The sequence below is a fragment of the Nicotiana tabacum genome, chromosome 6, assembly GCF_000715075.1.
Source record: "Nicotiana tabacum cultivar K326 chromosome 6, ASM71507v2, whole genome shotgun sequence".
NCBI classification, from domain to species: Eukaryota; Viridiplantae; Streptophyta; class Magnoliopsida; order Solanales; family Solanaceae; genus Nicotiana; species Nicotiana tabacum.
In genome coordinates this window covers 163123320-163145914 of record NC_134085.1, presented here as the reverse complement: position 1 = coordinate 163145914, position 22595 = coordinate 163123320, and the positions used below count along the sequence as shown (strand labels likewise).

The following is a 22595-nucleotide window of genomic DNA, read 5'->3' as shown; positions in this document are numbered from 1 at the left end:
CCTCGACCTCCACACCCTCCTATCAAGGGTCATGTCGGAGGCTACTCCCACTCTGTCCCGGATAGCTTCATTCTTAATCCTATATCTCCTGGTACACTCACACATCCATCTCAACATCCTCATCTTTGCTACTCTCATCTTCTGCATGTGGGAGTTCTTGACTGGCCAACACTCGGCCCCATACAGCATAACCGATCGAACCACCACTCGATAAAATTTACTCTTAAGTCTTAGCGGCACATTCCTATCACACAAAACACCGGAAGCGAGCCTCCCCTTCATTTATCCTGCTCCAATGCGATGCACGACATCTTCGTCAATCTCCCCATTACACTGAATAATAGATCCGAGATACTTAAAACTCGCTAGATTATATATTGATTATATATGATTATACACATATTAAACATAAATTATACATATATTATACATTTGCCAATTATTTTTAATTTAAGTGATTGAGTGATCGGGTTAATTCTTCTATCTAATATTGGATTAATTTTACTCTGTTAACTATGAGTGCGAAATTAGACAAATTATTTGAAGAACTAATAGATAAAGTTTGATAGCCAGTATTATAACTCTATATACGCGTGATATCTATGAAATGCCAAGAAGAGGATATAAAAGAAAAGAAAAGAAAAGGATATACAGAAAAAATTGTAGCGGTTTTACTTTTAGCTATTACAAACAATAACATACTCACTATAATCTCATAAGTGAGGTTTGAAAATAATAGCGTGTATCCATATCTTATCCCTACCCGAAGACCCCCAGCTCAAGGACAAATAAAAAGAAACAATAACAACAAGCATTAACAATATAATAAAATAACTGGAGCGAAAGAAATTATAGGTAGAAATATAACTCTACGAGCAAGAAAATAGAAGACTACTTTTAGCTATTATACTAGCTATTTCATCCATTTCAACTGTTTTTGTGACAATGAAATTTAAGAAAAATATATTTTTGAACCTTCTAATCTTAAATATATTATTACTAAATTTTTTGGTTATAAAAATATGTCACTAAAGGTTAAATATTAAGTATAAAATTAAATTATTATTAAATGTAAAAATATTTTTTTAAAAAATAAACTAATAAGAATATGTAGTGACTTACAAAATGAGATGAAAGAAGTAGTTATCGACAAAGATTGAGAGATTTACACAAGAGTAGTTAGTAATGGTACCTTTTAGGACAGCAAGAATTGTAAGAGCTTTCTTTACGGGATTTGGCCGAAAAGACGGTTAATGTTGTTTTTGACAATTACAAAGGATGTTGTACACTACGCACATGAGGTTGTGCGCACTATTTAAAAAAGATATCCTAAGGTTGCAGACTTGCAGTTGGGAAAGTTAAATGCACAGTTCCACAAAATCTATTCAAACATAGTTGCGCACGCCTATTTAAACGTGATTTCTGCTTCTTTCAGCCGCATCTTCCATTTTCTTTATTCCGGCGATTGCTCCGGTGTACGGACACCGGTATATTACTAGTAAATGCCAAGCCTCTCCGGTTGCTGAATACTGATAGAACTAGCTAATAGCTCAGCTAGATTTCCGGCAGTGGCCTAGTCGCCGGAGTAATGAAGACGATGAGTCATTTCTCATCTAGCTTCCTGTTCGTTTTCCTCGTGTCGACGGCAATATGTATAACAGCAATGTCATCGTTGTTAGCAGCTGTAGATGCTGCTAATATTACTATTAATGGTAATATTGTAACTTACGATCGACGCTCATTGATCATTAATGGCCAGAGGAAGTTGCTCATCTCTGCTTCCATTCACTACCCTCGCAGTGTACCTGCTGTGAGTCCCACAATAACCATACTATTCTACTACCATAGTATTAGTGCAGAAATTTATGCTCTTTTTCTATTGCACTAGTTCTACTAAGAGTTTAAGTTACAATGTAAAAAATCAAGTCATAGAGTAATTGCACGTAGCTTTATTTAATACCGTTGATTCGTAATTAACCTGTTAATTACACTGATGGTGTAAAAAATTATTACACAGTCAGTGTATATAACTTAAATTCTTCTGATAATTATTCATCTGGTTAATGCAAAGTAGTTATTCCCATGGTTCTGATTTTCTATGTTCTATGGCAAATTTAACAGATGTGGCCTGGTCTGGTTCAATTGGCAAAGGAAGGAGGGGTGGATGTTATAGAAACATATGTTTTTTGGAATGGTCATGAACTTTCTCCGGACAATGTAAGACAGATTCAGTTAAAATTAATGGTTTCTTAGTGAATTATCAAAATCTGAAGTTATTTTGAGAGAGTATAGAACTGATATTTGTTCTTTCTTGCGAATTTTAGTATTACTTTGGAGGAAGGTATGATCTAGTCAAATTTTGCAAGATCGTTCAGCAGGCTGGAATGCATATGATTCTTCGGATTGGACCATTTGTTGCAGCAGAATGGAACTATGGGTATGTTCTCGTTCATGTTTTGACACATTTATATGTACCACTAAATTTAAATTTATTTTTGTACCAAGCACCTCGTCTGCAGAGCTTCATGGGAGAAAGTAAACAGTGGACTTTCTTGACAATGTATATCATATTTTTGTGAAATTTTGGAAGCCTTGTTTGCATAGTTTTAATTACATCTCCGTGAAGTATTAAAGTGCTCAGCAGAATCCTAACAGAATTAAATCATGCAGTGGACTTCCTGTGTGGCTGCATTATGTTCCTGGTACCACCTTTCGAACTGATAGCGAACCTTTCAAGGTTAGCCTATAACAAAACCATCTCATGAATGTCGACTCTAGCTGTTAAACCAATTTTGAATTATTGTCATAAAAGGATTCCTTTTGACCAATCTGCTGCTTGGTATTTCAGCATTACATGCAGAAATTCATGACATATATTGTGAACTTAATGAAGCAAGAGAGGCTTTTTGCATCTCAAGGAGGTCCTATCATCTTGGCACAGGCAAGTTAGAAGTCTGAAAATCATCTTGCGCAAAAACCCTTCTCATCTTCAGTTTTGCTTCTAACTACATCCTAACTTAAGTTTTGATCCTTGTATTTGAATATGTAGCTTTGTTTCTTCTAGAATCATCAAAATAATTTGTTGGTTCATCTTCTAATCTGCTTTGCTTCCAAAACGATTTTACCCAACTTCTATATTAATTTATTTCTCTGACATTCCTCAAGAGAATTATTTGGAAAAATAATAAAGATATACGAACTGCAGATCCACTTACCCATTAAGCCTTATACTTATCTTGTACTAACTTGCTAGTAGAACCTTCAGAAAAGATGTGCAATTGCAGGACTAATCTTTTGCAACTAGCTTTGGGCTTTTTGATGAGATTATGCTTGTTGACCTTCCTTTTGTCACTACATCTCGTTGACCATCTCAGAATCTTTTGTTGCAGGTAGAAAATGAGTATGGCAACTATGAAACAGCATATGGAGAAGGAGGAAAAAGGTATGCCTTATGGGCTGCTAGAATGGCTCTTTCTCAAGATACTGGTGTACCTTGGATAATGTGCCAGCAGTATGATGCTCCTGATCCTGTGGTGAGTATTTGTTTCCATGCTCTGGAATGGTCCTTTTTACTCTTCTCAGCTAAGATGTCAGTTTTACCGAATAAGTTTGATGCTCCAAGCCCATATGCATCTGTGTAACAAAGTCCAAAGAAGCTTTTATCCAGCTAATTGTAGATTTAACGTGTCTAGATGAATGCTTTATAATTGACAGGGTGAATAGTTTTTCTTGTCAAATTCACTTTGGTTGGTGCACTCTTGTAATCTTCTGTGAAATTGAGGTTTCTTTGATTCTGGTCTTATGCATCCACACACTCCAAGAAAACAAAGTTGTGGTGGGAGGATTTGGAGGCAGGAAAAGTAAATGTATCAAATAAGATAACTTTATGGCTTTAAGTTTTTCTATCAATTAAACACTTGCTCTCCTACCTTTGGAGAAGCCTGAATCGTTATTGTTTAAGCAGCTTAGCCATAAGTAAATTCGATTTCCTAGCATGTTGCTTGGGAATTTCGTTTCAAATCAGCTTGTAAATACTTATTTATCCTTTGCAGATTGACACATGCAATTCATTTTACTGTGACCAATTTAAACCAATCTCTCCAAACAAGCCCAAAATTTGGACAGAAAACTGGCCAGGATGGTATGAGTTCACGTTCTCTATTTCTCTGTTTTGTGTATAAAAGCTAACTTCCATACTCATGGATTTATTTCATTTCTTTAGTAGAATGTATATTTACATTTGACAGTATTGTGGCATGAAATCTTTCCTCAGCTTTTCTGTTGAGATTACCGTCTCTTTCATTCCATTCAGAAGATGTGCATTTCAAAATATCAATTTATGAGTAGAAAAAGGCATGTTGTGGTGAATTCTGGCCTATTAGAGAGGCAGTGATGAAGTTGTCAATTCTGAAGGTGTAATATCAAACTGAACATAAAATTTTCAGGTTCAAAACATTTGGGGCCAGAGATCCTCACAGGCCTCCAGAGGATGTTGCTTATTCTGTTGCTCGTTTTTTCCAAAAAGGAGGAAGTGTGATGAATTATTACATGGTATTCTTACTATTTTGTAACCCGATATTAGCTTTTAAGTAAATCGGTTCTTCTTTAGTTTGATATAGCTTCTACAATTGGCTACAATATTTTGTTGAGGGATTTTCCATATCATGCATTTTCACATTAAGCTATTTTCTTCATAGTACCATGGTGGGACAAACTTTGGCCGGACGGCAGGTGGCCCTTTCATTACCACAAGCTACGACTATGATGCACCAATTGACGAATATGGTCAGCCTATCTCTCTCTGTTGCTAAAGGAATAAATTTGTCTATATTAAATAAATAGCTTTGTATACACAAGTTCTAACGTGTTTAATTGAAACATAGTACCAATCTTGTGTAATATGGCTTCCAGGTCTAGCAAGATTTCCAAAATGGGGTCACCTTAAAGAACTTCATAAAGTCATAAAGTTGTGTGAGCATGCTCTGTTGAACAATGATCCGACTCTTCTTTCACTAGGTCCTCTACAAGAGGTAACTTCTCTTCCATTTCTGATGGTACTCCACAAGCTTCAGAGTATTGAGTAGTTCCGAGTTTTATTTTCATTTGCGCCTTCATTTAATTCTATTTCTGTTCTGCATATGTTTTTCTATAAGTAGAACCTGAAGTAAATGCGCACTGCCTTCTACAAGCTACAAGAATTGGTGGAATTGTTACTTCATAAAGTCTTCATACGTGCTTCACGCCCTAAATTCTGAGCTGATAGCTTCTAATAATACTGCTGAACTATGTTCATCAGATTCTAAGTGATAGAAAACCACTTAAAAATTCTGGCTTCAAAATGCTTCAGGGACATGATACATGCTCTTTTTTTAATGAAGTATTCCAAAATAATATATGATACACCTATTGTTCTGGATTTGAATAGGCGGCCAAACCATCTGAACCTAAACTAGCATTTTCATTCCCATATTGACTTGGAATGCCTTTTCCTCCGACTTAGCTGACTAGACTAAGTCCTCTTCTTCTTGTTTTTTGAACTAAGGACCATGATACTAGTGGCAGTGGGTTATAATTGTTTTTTCTATGATAAGACTAGCTATTTTGCACTCTATCTGAATCTGTTCTTTTGTTCGTTGGTTCTTCAGGCTGATGTTTATGAAGATGCTTCAGGAGCTTGTGTTGCCTTTCTCTCCAATATGGATGATAAAGATGACAAGGTGGTACAGTTCCGGAATATATCATACCAACTGCCAGCATGGTCTGTTAGCATTTTGCCGGACTGCAAAAATGTAGTATTCAACACAGCAAAGGTATAGTGTCTGTTTTAACAAATATCAGCTAAAAAATGTAATGATTGTAATTATTTGTCTCTGAAATATTGAAAAAGTCATTATTTTAGCTTCGTAGTTAATGTAACAAAGCTTCAATTGTCAACACACCTTTAACAAGCTATTGGCATGGAACTAAAGAATAGATAAATGACCTTGGAGGAGAGGTTACTGACACAGATAATTCTCATTTCATAGTGGTTCTAAGGCCTCTTCTACAGTCGCTGCAAAAGAAAAACTTGCTGGTGAATTACTTCTGGAAGAAGAGACCTTTGCTATCAAGGTTATATTGTTCATGAAAGGGAACACATTCCACATTTAAATCATTGTGCTGGGTCAAAATAAAACAAATGAATATAGAGGCTTTTCTAATAAGATGTTACAACCCAGTGAATCCAGATGAAAATTCAAAGTTATTATATATTAGTTTTAAGATAAATCACATTTCAGAATGCATTTACTTGTTCATAATACAATCATACCTTGTGCAATTCCTCCTGTTTGCAGGTTGGATGTCAAACCTCTATAGTCAATATGGAACCCCTAGATTTGCATCCCACTGTAAGATCACCAAAGAGAGACATCAAAGCTCTTCAATGGGAGGTCTTCAAGGAAACAGCTGGAGTATGGGGAGTTGCTGATTTCACTAAAAACGGCTTTGTAGATCACATTAACACCACAAAAGACACTACGGACTACCTCTGGTACACAATAAGGTTGGTCTCACTCTGAGGTTGATAACATTTTACCTAAACACATGCATTTAACCAATATGAAAATACTTCCTCTACATGGATGTACTACAGCTATATGAGTGGATGGATGCCATTTTCCTCCCTCTCATTGGTTTCCGAAACATGAAATCAATAATAATTTCCGAAACATGAAATCAATAATAATTGCTCAATCTATCATGTCATAAATTCTTGAAGGAAAGAAATTTAACTGAATGTCCGAAACATACTATTTTTGTTAACCTTTTGCTGAGTGATTAACCAATTATTTATGTATTTTGGAATATTTATCCTCGAACTAGTTTAAGAAGTCACTTATTGGTCTGCCAATTTTGGGTAAGCATTGGGTGCATTCAGTTTTCTTAACACTAATGGGATAGAAGGTGGTAAGGAACTTTCATGGGAGGAGAAAAACGCTTGTTTGCTTTCTATCTGACAAAAGTTGAGAAATTGTAACATTGCATTTTGAAAACGTTTCTATAAACATACACTCATTATTTTTTTTCTTTATTATTGGCAGTATATTTGTTAATGAGGAGGAGGAGTTCCTACAAAACAAAAGCAGTGCAATGCTTTTTGTTGAATCAAAGGGTCATGCTATGCATGTCTTCATCAATCATGTTCTTCAAGGTCTGTATGCTATATGCCTACTTGCACGTTGGGGAAATTACACCAAAAGAAAAAAGGAAACCCCTTTGTATATAAATTTCTTTTGTCTAGAAATAATATATTCCTTTTTGTATAAAGTGCATGTGAACCTTAAGCAAATTTGTTCATTTGTGCGTATTGCTCTTTAGCCAGTGTATCTGGAAATGGCACAGTGCCACATTTCAAGTTTGGAACTCCTATTGTTCTCAAGGCAGGGAAGAATGACATTGCCTTATTAAGCATGACTGTGGGCCTACAAGTAAGTGGCTACAACTACATTCATCTTTGCATAATGTGGTGACTGGATGCATCCCCTGGGAGCCCAAGTTGCATTATAATTGGGAGTGATCATTTTATTGAACAAGTGTAATTTTTTAGGTTTTCCAGCTTTTGTAAAAAAGAAAAACATCAAATAGATTATTTTTGGCCATCAGTTTCTTACATCTATGTTATACATGAGATTTCTAGCAGAGTCTTTCAATAAAATTATGATACAATGTCAACTTATTGCCTCCATTTGAATGTCTTGCTTGCATGTTTTCTTATTTTTTCTTTTTAATCAATTTCCAAGGAATATATGGTTATAATAGCTTCAATTCTTAGGGTTATGATTCGTAACATGAATTCATTATGCCAAGATCAGACAATTCCTACATTTTCTTTGGTGAGGAGTGAAACATCCTTACTCTTCCAAATAAAAGACTGTGAAAGAACTTATTTTTATCTATAATGATGGATAATGTTCAGCAATTCTCTGCAAAAAAAGAGTTATGATAACTTGTGCGTTTTGGAACTCTGCAAACGCTCATATAGTAATCTTGCTGCAGTTATTGGGCTGTTGAAAGAGACCAATACACTTCAAATATTGCAACAACAACACACCCAGTAAAATCCCACTAGTGGGGTCTGGGGACTTCAAATATTGCATAACTCTTATTTATTCTAAATGTTTTTCCTTAGTCTGAGAATCCTAGTAACTTGGTTTTTTTCTTTGAAGACTGCTGGGTCTTTTTATGAATGGATTGGAGCTGGTCCAACAAGTGTCAAAGTTGAAGGGTTCAAGAGTGGGACTGTGGACTTGTCTGCAAGTACTTGGACCTATAAGGTATTGCCTTTTCCCTTCAGTTAAGTTTGCACTCCAGCTTCCATCATTGTCAATCTAGGAAGCATGTATTCCTCCTTTTAAGGTCTGCACAGAGTTGAAAATATTATGCACCCTCTTCCAGTATTTGGGAAAGCCACTATTAATCATGGCAGGGCATTGACATTGTCAAAATGGTTGCTTGTGCTATTACCTGTTTTGTCTTTTGAGAGGGTGGGATGAGGATCATGCAATGCGTTTGGCAGAAAGGACACGGTAGTAGTATTCCTTTTGTGTATTAATAGCATGAACCTAAAGGCAGCAACACTGCACAAAAGAAACAAATGAAAAATGTAAGCAAAGAGGTTTTCTACAACTATAATACCTCACTCCTCAACAAACAATTATGGTCATAAATGGAGCCAACACCATCTTCTCATACCTTAGACTCTTCTATTGGTAATGGAGCGTGATGAGAATGTCAAACCTTTGATTGTAGGACATTGTACTAATGTAGCCTTATCTCATAATGGATACATATGCAGAAATCTTTTTTCACGATGCTTAGGTCTTACCTATCAACAATTTAGGGTAGGTTTTTTAGTGAGATGAGACCTGATATATGGCTAGACTAGAAGTCTGAAGTCCATTGGTTTTGCAATAATTCTGGAGAGGTTGTCCCACATTGTCTGTATAGAGGAACCATTTGTTTCCTTTCTACTCAAATGGTTAATAGGTCAGTTCCGCACTGCGACTACGTGAATCTTCAGTTACAGGGGCCTTAAGCAAGGGCAGAGGTAGAAGCCTGTATTCGGGTTCGGCCGAACCCAGTAACTTTTGCTCAAACAGTATATTTGCGTTAAATAGTTCATTAAATATATAAAAATATTGAATTTAGATCCCCACTTGAAGGTGTTGTTTTAAACTTTAGAACCCATAAAGTTGAAATTCTAGCACCGCCGCTGGCCTTAAGCGTGTGATTTCTTCTAATTTGTACAAGGCCCATGTGTTGTTAGTCTTAGTGATGATTCTTTGATTGTTTCTGTGTTTTTCCGATTTCTAGTTAACATATTATGTCTTCATTCTAAAACTTGCAAATCAACAACTCAATAGTGTCCTGGGGAATTCACTATACTAATAAATGAAAAATGATATGGTAGCTAAGTTTTACACGGACCTATGGATTTATAGCCTTAATTGAAGGAAATGGCGATTTTGAAATATAACACATTCATTCCTGATTACTACTTTCAAGTATTTCTCATAATAAATAACAAATCCAGAAGTCCCTTTACAGGACCTTAGTTAACCCTGTTTGATTACTGCATAAATATTTTTTTTTCAGTAGATTACTGTTTTGGAGCTGTAAAACAAGGACTCATCTGTTAATAAAGATCACCTGGGAAAAAGTAATATGACTTTGTATTATGCCATATAATTTGAATAAATGAAGAAAGAAACTTTTGCCATCAAGAGAAAGGAGCCCAACAAATATTGAAGTAAAATGAGAAGCAGGTGATGAAAATTTGGGAAAGATGGAATATATCTCTTGTGTAATGCAGTTAATACTTACTGAGTATCAATTGGACAAGCTCAATTGGGTCTGCAATGGTTTGATATCAAGTTAGTACAAAAAAAAAGGCTTGATATCAAGTTCTGTTTATGTCTTATCAATAATTGTTCTTATCTAGAGATCTTCTCTTGAAGTATCTCAACTACTTATCAGTCCATGATCCATGTGACGTTTCATTGCCTCAACTCAAACTTCTCTCCATATTGTGATTCACATTTAATATATCTTGGTGTTGCTCATGTGCAGCTCAGTACCGCGAAACCAATACGTGTTGTTCCCAGGCTTCATTTACTACAATATATTTTGTTTGGAATATTGGGAACCTTGATTGCTCATTTAAACAGTTATAATATACTTTTAGGTTGGATTGCACGGAGAATATTTGAGGATACACGAGTCAGGTGGCTTGAACAATAAAATCTGGGCTCTGACTTCAGAGCCACCAAAGCAGCAGCCCCTCACATGGTATAAGGTAAGAAGGAAATAATGTGTTACGTTGAACCTATATCTAGTTGCTTCTGAAGTTGTTGTGCCCCTTCCAACTTTCTCATCACAGCTGGTACTTTTCTGCTATATTCCAGGCAGTAGTAGATGCGCCTCCTGGTGACGAACCTGTTGCACTTGATATGATTCATATGGGAAAAGGACTGGCTTGGTTGAATGGACAAGAAATTGGCAGATATTGGCCGAGGAAAAGTTCTAAACTTGAGAAGTGTATTACTCAATGTGACTACAGAGGCAAATTTAACCCTGATAAATGTGACACTGGCTGTGGAGAACCTACACAGAGATGGTAAGACCAGATGCATGCCTGAACAGTATGAGTAGCATGAGTGTTACTTTAATTATCTTGAACTCTGTCGATAATGCTTTTTGCATGAATTCCTAAAAAGTTTAAAACTCCTATTTAGTTGCTAAAAGAGCACTTCTTTGTTTCCATCCGTCGATAGAATCAGGAGCGGATCCACCTCTTGACCTACGGGTTCACGTGAACCCAGTAGATTTTGTCCAAACAGTGTAAATGTGTTCGAAAAATTTACTAAATATCTATAAGTTTGAATGTGAACCCAGTTACTATTGAAAATTTTCTCGAGATCGTTGCAGGAACCCATAAGCATTAAATCCTGGATCCGCACCTCTTGGATAGAACCAGTAGTGTTCGAAGTAGTAAACCATCAATTTGCATGCCTTAATGTTCATTGGTTTTTGCTCTTTTTAAGTACATCCATGTTTTCTAAGTAGAAATTCTCAGATTTCGTTTGTCAATTAGGTATCATGTGCCACGATCTTGGTTCAAGCCATCAGGAAATATCTTGGTGATCTTTGAGGAGACAGGTGGAGATCCTTCTCAAATTAGATTCTCAAGGCGAAAGGTCTCTGGAGCTTGTGGTCATCTTTCAGAGGACCACCCATCCTTTGATGTTGAATATCTGCAAGGAAGTGAAATAAAGAATGATGAAAACAGGGCAACTCTAAGGTTGAAGTGTCCCACAAATACTCACATGTCTGCTGTCAAATTTGCCAGCTTTGGAAATCCTACTGGCACATGTGGCTCCTACGTGCAAGGAGACTGCCATGATCCAAATTCTGCAGCACTGGTCGAAAAGGTAAATATCTGATAAACCCCTTGACGTGAATCATGACTTTTCTAGGTTGAACAAAAGGAACAAAGACCTTGAGCAATAAACTATACCAGAAAGTAACATGAGTGATAGCTTAAGCTGACGAGCGATTCTAAGCTCTTATCATGAACTAGCATGTGACAACTCATTTTTCTCTTCTGTAATAACCTCACAGTTTTTATTTATGTTTTGCAGGTTTGCCTGAACCAAAATGAATGTGCATTAGAAATGTCCAGTGGGAACTTTAACATGCAACTGTGTCCAAGTACAGTAAAGAAACTTGCTGTTGAAGTAAATTGCAGCTGAGCGCCTTTGCCAACATGAAAGGCATATTATAGTCCATTTTTTTGCCACGAAAATGCTCATCCTTAAACCTTTCTTACATAGCAGAAAAATCTAACATTCCTTGTTTTTGTCTATGATTTAGAGTTGAAGATATGGTTACTGACGTCTCGTTAAGCACCACCATACCTCTATTTTCTCAGAAGATGAAGATAGGCTTTGGCTATTTATATTTGAAAAAAGTATTCATCTTTATTCAGTCAACGTGCAAAAACCAGCTGTGAGAAGAAATTATGTGTTTTCTTTAGGGAATTGTTGATTCCAGTATTAGTCCATTTTTCTTCTAAGATTTACCTTTTAAACTATTACGACGCTCCCGAATTTGTATTAAAACATTCGCATGAAGGACATTTAGTAGATGCAGTAGGTCGTCTTTGAAATCTATAGTTCAGATTTAAATCACACACTATAATTTTCTACAATGTCGTGGAAAAAAAGTGGTCAAAACTCAAATTAACGCTTTGGATAAATTGAATGTGACAATCATATTAGACCGGCGAAATGGCTTCCTGGCCACTTAAACTTATCGGATTTTTTAAAGCCGATACATAAATTTTGGGTTTTCCCATTTGAACACTCGAACTCATGATTCCCTTAACTAATAAACACATTTGACCCTTGAGCCTATGCGCGTGTATTACACATACACAGACGTGTCCATCCAGTCAGCAATTGACCGATCCAAAACTAAGACCCCACCCAACTAATGACATGTGTAATTTTTAAATAAAAATTGTCACCTATATTTATATTTTTAAAATAAAAATAAATACAATAAAAAAGAAAACACTTAAACCCTTCCAGCTTCCTCTTCCCCTTCCCCCCATCTCGCCCCCCCCCCCCCCACCTGCAACTCTTTCTTTTACTTCCATATCAGCACTCCCTTCCTAGGTCCTTCGTCTTCTCCTCTCTCTATTTTTTTTTCTAGCTAGGTAGATTGCCGGAGAAATTTTCCGATCAGCACTGTCGCAAAATTTGTTTTCTTTAAAGTTGTGACAATTAATTTGTTGTAATGGTCGATTGGTATGACCTCGTCAGCGGCAGGAATCGATTGGCATTGCTCTTGGGCGATTTGGACCGCTGGAATGCCATCTTCGACCAACTCGAGCCGCCGGAGAGTTGCAGCGAAATGAACAAGGCGAATGCCATCTCCGACCCAAAATTGAACAAGGCAAAATGATTATTTTGAGTTACTGGTGCTTAATTAGCAACAACTCACGAAAAAACAAGGCGAAATGATTATTTTGAGTTAGCAGTGAGCCCGCAAAGACCGCTGAGAAATTGCTATTGGCGGCTAGACACAGTCGACATCTTACTGAACAGTTCAAAACTGTGGTGGATGTGATGGTTAGTACAATTAAAGGTTTGCAGGTTAAATTGGAAGAAAACAATAATACTTGTGAGAAAGTCCTGGAAGAAAAGGAGATTCACCAAGAGAGGATCTCCCAACTGGAGACTGATCTAGAAGCGTCAAATGATCTTTGCAATGAGATGAAGCTTAAGTTAGAGGATTATCAGGCAAAAGAGGATAATATCAGGGAGAAAGAAGCTGAAGTTTTGTCTCTTAATTCTAAAAATGGAGGAAGGGGGTATTTTAGAAGGAATGAATAAGAACACAATTAAACATAAGCCATTTTGTACTGTTGGGCGTTGGGAAGGGGGTTTTCACGCTCCAGTGCGTCGTGTTACTCACGCGGGCTACTGATTAGGACCGACTAACGCCACATAGACATGGTCAATGGTCAAATGTGTTTATTAGTTACGGAAAAAACGAATTTGAGTGTTCAAATGAGAAAATCCAAAGTTTATGTATCGGCTTTAAAAAACCCGACAAGTTTAAGTGGCCAGAAAATTACTTTGCTGTTAAAATAAATGTCTGTTTGAAGTTTATACACTGACAATGCTCACTGCGTATCATTGAGTTTTACATCAACTGAGGAAGTATTTAAATAATCTTGTGAAGTCTGTAGCTAAAGTTGTTTCCCATTTTTTATTTTTTTCGGGGGGGGGGGGGGGGGGGTAGGAATTTAAAAGCTATTGATGGTATGTGTTGTAATTTATGTAGTTTTTACTTCTTTACTTTAGAGATTGAGTTAGACTAGGTCTTTCTTAACATGAAATTAAGTTTTTTGTAATATTTGAAAAACTGAGTTTGGAGACTTTTATTTTTTTTTAAAATTACATTTTCTTTGTGCAAAAAAAAAAAAGAAGAAAAAGCACCATCAAACCATTTTTTTGGAAAAAATAAAAATTAAGTTATTCCAAACTCAGGTTTTGCAAAAACTGAAACAAACAGCGCCTAAATAATTTAACAACTCAAATCTAGTAGTAACTTTTGGTGTTTAATTTAACAACTCAAATCTAGAGCTTTTGTTGCCTGACAGCTTTAGCTTAGTGAGTCTGCGAAGGCTGTGTCTTGTAATGTTTACATTGGGGATTAATGAAATACTAGTATCTATGAACGCGTTGTACGTTAATAATGACACATGATGATTTAAATATTTATTTATATGAAGGAATAATAAAATTTAATTAATGAGAGAAATTTTATGCATAATAATACAACAATCATCTAAATGGCGAAACTTATTGTTACATTAGCATAATACATGAATTTAAAATAAAAGGACATTATCAAAACTTACACAAATAATCAATTTTGTTATGTTTGTTGGTTAATTATGTATTATAGTTTAAAAGTATTTAATGTGATGATATCTTAACGAATAATTCTTTGTGGACAATATTTTTTTTGTGTGTGTATGTTTCCTCCTAATGCTTTGGTTGTTCTTCCTTAACCAAAACTCTTATTGTCGATTTTGATATCTCTCTTGAAAGTGCAACTTATAGTTGTTCGTGCAAGAAAATATATTGCGGTAAATATAGTCCAATATTTAGGATGTTTGTCCTTGTACTTTATTTATTATATTTGGAAAACATAAACATACTAAAAATTATTTTTCACACAAATTTAAAAGGATATTCCTTAGTTTCGGAAGACGAAAGTTGAATTCAGGGATAAGAATATACTTAGAATCATATTGACCAGTATTATAATTTTTGCACGTAGGACGTTATTGTCAAAACTTCTATATACCATATGTGTGCTATTACATAAGCTATTCGACGTTTCTAAGTTTTTCAGTAATATGACAAACATATTTTTCTTCAAAATCAATTTATATATAATGGAAGATCAATTTTAACGTAGTCTATTATATACACGATGACACTAACATACGTAAGAAATAATAAACTTGATAACAAACATGTATGGTAGAAGGCCATTTGGTATTAAAGTATTTAAATATTCTTCTTGGTAGTAATTATTGGTATCATTTTCTGCTGAATCAAAAACAGAAAAATATTTTGTTTTTACTATAAAATTTTGCAATCAACATTTTGTTTAGTTGATCAACATATTCATTTGTGCTAGCTAAAATATCTTTTTAATTCTATCACGTGATTTGCACAAATTGCATTTTAATCTAATGATAGAAATATTTTTCTTATTAAATGCACTACTATTACCATTGGGATTGACAATCAAGTATTTAGGAAGAACCAAATCATCTTTTATTTGATGCTCTTCTTCGTTTTCGACACAAAGCAAGAAGACACTCAATACTGATATATTATTACTTTATATTTCTTATTAGTTGAATATTTTTTATTTGAGGCCATAAGTACAACTTTAACAAGCTAGCTTTTACAGTCTCTACTTTTGACGATTTTGGAACTACTGGTAGTATTTGACATAAATCACATCCCAAACCATTAGTTTTCTACTAAACGGTTCATTAATATCCAACATATCTCTAGAACTCCGGTCAATTATTTCGATCGTTTGACACTTAGCCATAAGTGTTTCATCCCATATTATTAATTTTGCTTTCCTTATAAATTTAGCACTATTGCTCTGCTTTGATATAGTTGTGATGGTTAATTAAGTTGTTTGAAGAGGTATATCAAATCTAAAGTGGGTGGCCTTACAATAAAATCGTTGCTGGTACGCCACTTGCTATTATTGCTAACAGTGACATGCCTCTTGATATGATAATAAATGCATGTCATAGAAATATTATTTTAATTCGCCGGAGGAACCTACAAAGAATAATCCTGTTATAGCAGAGTCGGCTCTTTATAATATAGTCTTGAAAGCTTGTTCTTGTTTAGGATTTATCTTTGATTGTGATTCCTCAAGCACTTGTATGACATTTTGGTTCTTAATAATATGCTAACCTTTTTACTTTGTGTTCTAACACTCTTTAGTTTAGGCATTGAAAATGATCATTTTGTTATTCCTTCAAAAAATTTATTCACGGGTCTAGATTTTTGGCTGTATTCTGTAATGATTTTACTACCTTTTTTTCAACTGTTTTTAATTTTGTCAGTTTATGTAATAAATTTAGGTACCCTAAGATTTTTTTTAACTTGAATAAGAATTTTACTCATATGATGAATTTAAAAAAATAATTGAATAGTATTCTCTTGCTAAATAATTAATTAAAAGATTTAATTATTTAGTTTTAATATAAAAAAATAATTTATTCTATGCCGATTCAGATCTTAATATTAGTTCATCTCTTATTTTGAATATTTAATCTTAAATATAATTTTATCCACCATAAATTTTATTTTCAAAGAGTAAAAGATCGATATGACATTTCGCTTTTAGATCTTTATGTTCGTAGAATCATTAGTGGTATTGACTCCTACCAATCATTTTTTCTCTTTCTCACACATTTATATTCTTAAATATTTTCTTAGTTGTTGTTTATAATTGGGTATTTTTCAATATTACACGAAAAATTGATTAAAAAAAATTATTTTAGTAAAAAAATAGTTCAAATACAATGTAAAAATATATTATCGTGGGGGTATTTTTTCTCAATTTCAACTCTTTATGCAGTCCATTTAATATTACTTTTATTTTTTCTTGGTATTGGACATGATGGAGTGATAATTGTAAGCACGTGATTTTTGCCCAATATGAGAATTACTCCCAAAAAATTCAAAAATAAAATGATTTTTCTTTGATGTGCAATTTTGTGATATTTTGAATAATTATTTGCATTTGTCTGTGCATGTTTATTTGCTAAATTAATAAAAAATACAAAAATATGTCGCATTTTGCATGTAGGATTTAATTCTACAATTGTTAGTGATTAAATTTGTTTTACAAAAATTAAAAATTACAAAAATAGGCATCGTTTGCATTTTTAGCATTTAATGTCCAAATATATAATTTTATGCTTAATTAATACTTAATCGTGCGTTAATTGTTATGGAGAGTTAATTTGCGCTTTTATAACTTAATTTAGTTCTTAATAATAGTTTAAGTATTTTTATAATTTAGTTTTAGAGAAATAAAAGAAGAAAAGAGAGCGAAAATATAAAGAAAGTCGGAATTGGGCCTCTTCTTCGATTTCAAGCCATAGGCCCAAAAAATGGCCCAATCTTCCCTACGACCCAGTCCATTTCGAACTGGGTTGACCTAGTCCATAACCCAACATCCTATTATCTTACAAACAACACAAAACAAAAAAACAAAAAGAGAAAAAAAAAAACCTAAAAAGACCTAACCAATTCCGCCCCCTTTCTTCTCTTTCTTCTTTTCTTCTTTCTTCTCCAAACTCTAAAACACACATCCATGGCTGCCATGGCTAAGCTCCAGCAGCTTAATCTCCTTCGACACAAGCGCACACACCACCAAGAAGCCCATCTTCTCCATGTCAAGCTCAAAAGGCTCGTCCATGGCTGCGTCTTCATCGTCAACCCATCGCCATGTTTGTTGCTTTTTCTTGCTGCCTCTGCGTCGTCCATGGCTTCCCGAACTGCTGCTCCATTTTCTCCATAAGCTGCTGAACACAGCAGCAGTAGACGACGAGCTGCTCCTCCGCCGTAGTTGTCGTTGCTGCTGCTCGAATTTGCGCAAGGCTGCGGCTCCAGCTCCTCGCCATTATTGCTAGCTGCGAGCTTCTGCTTCATGCTGCCATGGTCGACCAGCTGCTCCTGTTCTGCCGCGTCAACTGCTGCCCGTGTCCAGCTGCGACGAGCAGCCATGGCTGTCCGCGACGCTGCCGCTGCTCCTCCTTCCTCCGCCGCTGCTTCTACTTCTTCTTCGTCTTCGTCGTCTTTCGTTCGAGCTTTGGTCGAGGCTCGGACAGATTTGTTTACAATCAAAGTTCGTCGTTGATTCACCTCCGGTTAGTTGTTTTTGAGTTTTATTTTTGTCCATATTTTTGTTTGATATTCTCCGGATCTAAAATCGTTAAACGATTTAATCCTTGTTTTGTTCGTTGTTCATCATTGAAATAATTTTCTAGTGTGTTCATGTTGTTTGTTAAATTAATTTTCAGATTTCAAAATAGAAGTTTAATTAGTTGTTTTCATATTCATTTCATGTTTGTATTATTGTTTAAGTGAATATTTGTTAGTTTGTTGTTTGTTAGATTCAAATTGAAATTTAATTAACTATTTCTTCAATTTGTTTCATGTGTTTATGTATTGTTAGAAATTGTTAGTATTGTTAAGTTCAAGTTTAAGTTCATAATTGTTTCTTCGTCGATCTTGTTATTTGTTTAAAGAATTTAGTTGTGTTAAAGGAATATATTGATTTAATCGTTTAATCCGTCATGTTTGTTGTGTTAAAATAGATTCATTCATGTTCATACTTTGTTTGGATGATCTTGAATCCGAATTTTGTATAGTTTGATTTCTTGTTTATCATTTGTGATTATTTCTTGAATTGGTCTCATAATCTTGTTTAAAGTTTAATATAAGAATTGTTTGTTGTAATGTTGTTAGAGTTGATTTTAAGTTCAATATTATTGAATTTAAGAATCTAAATATACTTGTTTGATTGTTGTTGTTGTTTAAATCCGAAAAATAGGTTTGTTGTTGCTAAAAATATTGTTCAATCAAATTTTAGTTGTTCTTGGTTGTTCAATTTGTGTTCATGTGATTTGTTGTTGAAATGTTGTTTAAATCATGTTCATGTGATATTGTTGTTATGATGTTCATCCGTGTTCTTATTGTTGTTTGAACATTGTTAGAAATTGATCATATTGTCTATATTTTGGTTAAGTTTGATTAATTGATGTGTTATAGCTGATGGGTAGTTTGGTAATTTCAGTAAGGTCGGAAGGGGTAGTTTGGTAATTTCAGTAAGGTCGGAAGGGGTAGTTTAGGAATTGTACATTTTGTAATTGTTTATTTGAAGCATGGGGGACAAAATGAAATGGGGTGGGTTGTGATATAGTTGTTTAATATAAAGGGGGGACAAGATTTAATTTAAAGGGGAATCTTGCATTATTTTAAATGAAGCATGGGGAACAAAATGAAATGGGGTGGTGTGATATGTTTATTTAATATAATGGGGATGAGTGGGAAGATAATGGGTTTGGTAGAGAAAATGGGTTGATTTTAATTGATTAAAAGATTTATGGGATGGGTTATAAGAAGTCTTGAAATCAGAATAAAAAGGGAGGGGAAGAGAAATACACGGACAGAAAAAAAAGAGAGATTAGAAAAAAAAAAGAGCTGAACATTTATTCCGAAAAAAACATTGAAACTCTCAAGAAAAGAAAAACATACAAAGAAAAAATAAAAAAAAGTTGAAAATTAGAAGAGAAAGTAGTACACACCTGATAAATATTCTGGTATACAGGTGTAGAAATTAAGGGTTGAAGATTAACTAGCCTTTCAAAAATCTGAAAATTTCCCTTGGTTTCTGTCCGTTATTTTTGGCATTCCTGGATTTTATTTTGAATTTTTCAAAGCTGTCACTGGGATTTTCGTTGACTGGTTATTGCTGGTTATTGTTGCTGTTGCTGTGTTACGTATTACGTTGATGACTTTCTTCTTCTTATATTGACAATATCAGGTACACAACTGTAATTTTGGCATTTTGTAAGCTGAAATGAAGAATGGAGTGTTAAATTTTTAATTTAGTTTAATTTAATTTTTTGTATTGTATTTAGGTTATTCATGTATTATTATTCTGTAAATCACTGTCATTGGCATAACTAGGCATATTATAGCGACATATTAAATAACGCCTTAACCAGATTATTAGGAAATATATTTAAGCCTGATTATTAATTAAACTTTTTAATAAAAAAAATAGAAGAAATAACGTAAAAATGGCGTTATTGAATCAGTTTGGCAAAAGTTAACTAAGTTCCTTATTCATAAGGTTTTTCGTCAACGATAAGTTAATCAGAATCATGTAGTCAATTTCATTTATAACATAAATTAGTTTGCGAACAAGTGTTAGGATATGATGTGAATTAAAACAAAGTTAGAAATATGGTTTAGTAATCAAGTTTTTATTTTTCTTTCTTTCAATTTTCAGTATTTGTAAATAATTAGTTTCAATAAGCTTAAGTCTTACTAACAATTTGAATTTTAATCCAACTATGGGATAATTTTTTTATTTTATTTTTTTATTTTATTTTTCGACAATTCCATGTTGTATTTATGATTATAATTTTTATTACTTTCTGTTAATATTTGTTTTTCTCTTCTATTTAATATGTTATTTTCAAGAATGTAGATATTGATTTTATATTTATAGATAAACTTAGTAATAATAAAAAGGTAGTCATTAAGGGATATTCTTAAAATAAGGAAGGATTTCGCTAAAAATAAATAGATGTAAATAATACAAATTTACAGGATTCTCCAATCTCATTTATTTATTTAATTATTTTAAAAAAAATTATTACTTAGAATTTGGGATGGATTGTTTAGTGAATTTCACTTCCTTCCCCAAAGATAATGACGCGCTAGACTCTTTAGGCGCGATTTAATTAATTTTACCTTCTTAAACTCGGATGCGCATTTCATGCGACCCAAATCTAAATCCTAAAACATCAAATAAAATATGTTTCAGATTGTGGGTGCATTTCATGTGACACAGTTAAAAGATATGTTTTAAGCGATGTTCACATTCCTAAAAAAAATGATAATAAAGCGGTAAAAGATAAAATTTGCACATGGTTCATAATTGTATTAAAAATCAGATAAATAAGCCGAATATAACAGTTGAGTGACCGTGCTAGAACCACGGAACTCGGGAATGCCTAACACCTTCTCCCGGGTTAACAGAATTCCTTATCCGGATTTCTGGTACGCAGACTGTAATATAGAGTCATTCTTTTCCTCGATTCGAGATTAAAATTGGTGACTTGGGACACCCTAAATCTCCCAAGTGGCGACTCTGAAATAATTAAACCAATCCCGTTTCGACTGTCCTTTAATTGGAAAAAACTCCTTGTACCCTCGCGGGGGCGGAAAAAGGAGGTGCGACAGCTCTGGCGACTCTGCTGGGAAATTAACCCAGAACCAGTGGTTCAGGGTTAGAAATTCGAGCTCATATAAATTGTTATATTTGGTTTTATCTGATTTTTACATGATTGAGCCTAATGTGCTAAATGCTGCTTTTACCGCTTTGATATTACGTGAACTGTGTATAAACTGTGCCGAAACCCATCTCCTCTCTCAGTCTTCTAAATCATGAAGAAGGGTGTACTTCGTACGACTTCTTTTCTGTATAGTGTCAAATCCCAATTTAGAACGAGGTTCGGACAAGTTGCTAAGCCGGTGAAGCTTCTGTATTCCCGGTACGCTACCCCCTCGGCTCGAGCTGTCCGCTCGGGTAAGCCAGGTCTAGAACAAACACCCAGGTTCTGAACCTAGTATAACAAAGCCACATGCCGGATCCCTAGTAGGAACGTTTGTTTGCATCACGTGCATCTGACTTTGGAGGCTCAACACAGGGGTTGAGTCTGTCTAGGACAGGTGCACCAAAAATGAAAATGACCATCCTGATGCATCTTACTTGTTACTACTTGCGCATTAATTTGATTCGGACTTGTGTGTTGACTGACTTGTGAATATCAAGAATAATATTTTGAAATTGAAAAAAAAAATAGCGGTTAGGGAATTGATTGTTTATTTTGAAAAGAAAACAAATGCCCAAATACTGTCAAAACTCTGCCGAAATTTTGAGAAAATGAAAAAAAAATGTCTTATTAGTTTGTTTTATTAAAAGCTAAGAAAAGAAAAAAAGAGTCGTTGTTCTGTTTTGTTTTACAAAAAAAAAAAAATAGAAAAAATATATAATTTGTCTTGCCATGAAAATGAAAATGAAAAAGAGTCTTATTTTTAAAATGATTTTTTTTATTATTTATTTGATTATGAAAATGCAAAAAAAAAAAAAAAAGTCTTTCATTATTTGTCGCAAATATATATATAAATCTGAAAAGTTTTTTTTTATTTCCAAAAAATATATATATCTTTATTTGTTGCAAAGAGTATTTGTCTTGCCAAGAAAATTCAAAGTAAAATTCCAAAAAAGATATGTCTTGCAAAAAATAATATAAATATCTTTATTTTCCATTGTTGATAAAACAAAAATAATAAAAATGTTTTTTTTTAAAAAAAAAAAATCCGAAAATATTTTGATACTTCTTTCAAAATTGAAAAGAAAATTCAAAATTCAAAAAATATTTTTTAGAAGCATTTCTTTTATCAAAAGTAAAATTCCAAAAATATTTTCTTTTTTTTCTTTAGAATAAGAAAAAAAAACAAATGGAAATTCAAAAAAAAAAAAACTTCCTTTTACTTTTGAAATTCTCAAAGTTCAAATCAAAAGAAAAGGAATTTTTACAAGTCTTTCTTTCAAAAAGAAATCAATCAAAATATATATATATATATATATATACTAAATATATATATATATACTTCCTTTCTTCTTTT

At 33.9% G+C, this 22595-nt stretch overlaps 1 protein-coding gene across 8 annotated transcripts; it reads left to right on the top strand.

The window, feature by feature from the left end:
- Positions 1–1136: 1136 nt before the first annotated feature.
- On the top strand, positions 1137–12247 carry LOC107815370 (beta-galactosidase 10). 8 transcript variants are annotated; one of them, XM_016640939.2, is made up of 20 exons: positions 1137–1810; positions 2122–2217; positions 2325–2437; positions 2671–2737; positions 2849–2941; positions 3390–3533; positions 4053–4141; positions 4446–4551; positions 4698–4785; positions 4912–5030; positions 5646–5810; positions 6336–6544; positions 7083–7192; positions 7360–7469; positions 8208–8315; positions 10226–10336; positions 10446–10657; positions 11135–11471; positions 11682–11813; positions 11914–12247. In XM_016640939.2, exons 1-19 carry the CDS (start codon positions 1589–1591, stop codon positions 11790–11792), a joined length of 2610 nt encoding a protein of 869 aa, XP_016496425.2. In that variant the 5' UTR covers positions 1137–1588; the 3' UTR covers positions 11793–11813; positions 11914–12247. The 8 variants fall into 8 exon arrangements, with proteins under 8 accessions (XP_016496425.2, XP_075111871.1, XP_075111872.1 ...); XM_075255770.1 differs by having other exon boundaries at positions 7083–7196; positions 7364–7469; XM_075255771.1 differs by having other exon boundaries at positions 2849–2945; positions 3394–3533.
- The last annotated feature ends 10348 nt before the right edge of the window (positions 12248–22595 follow it).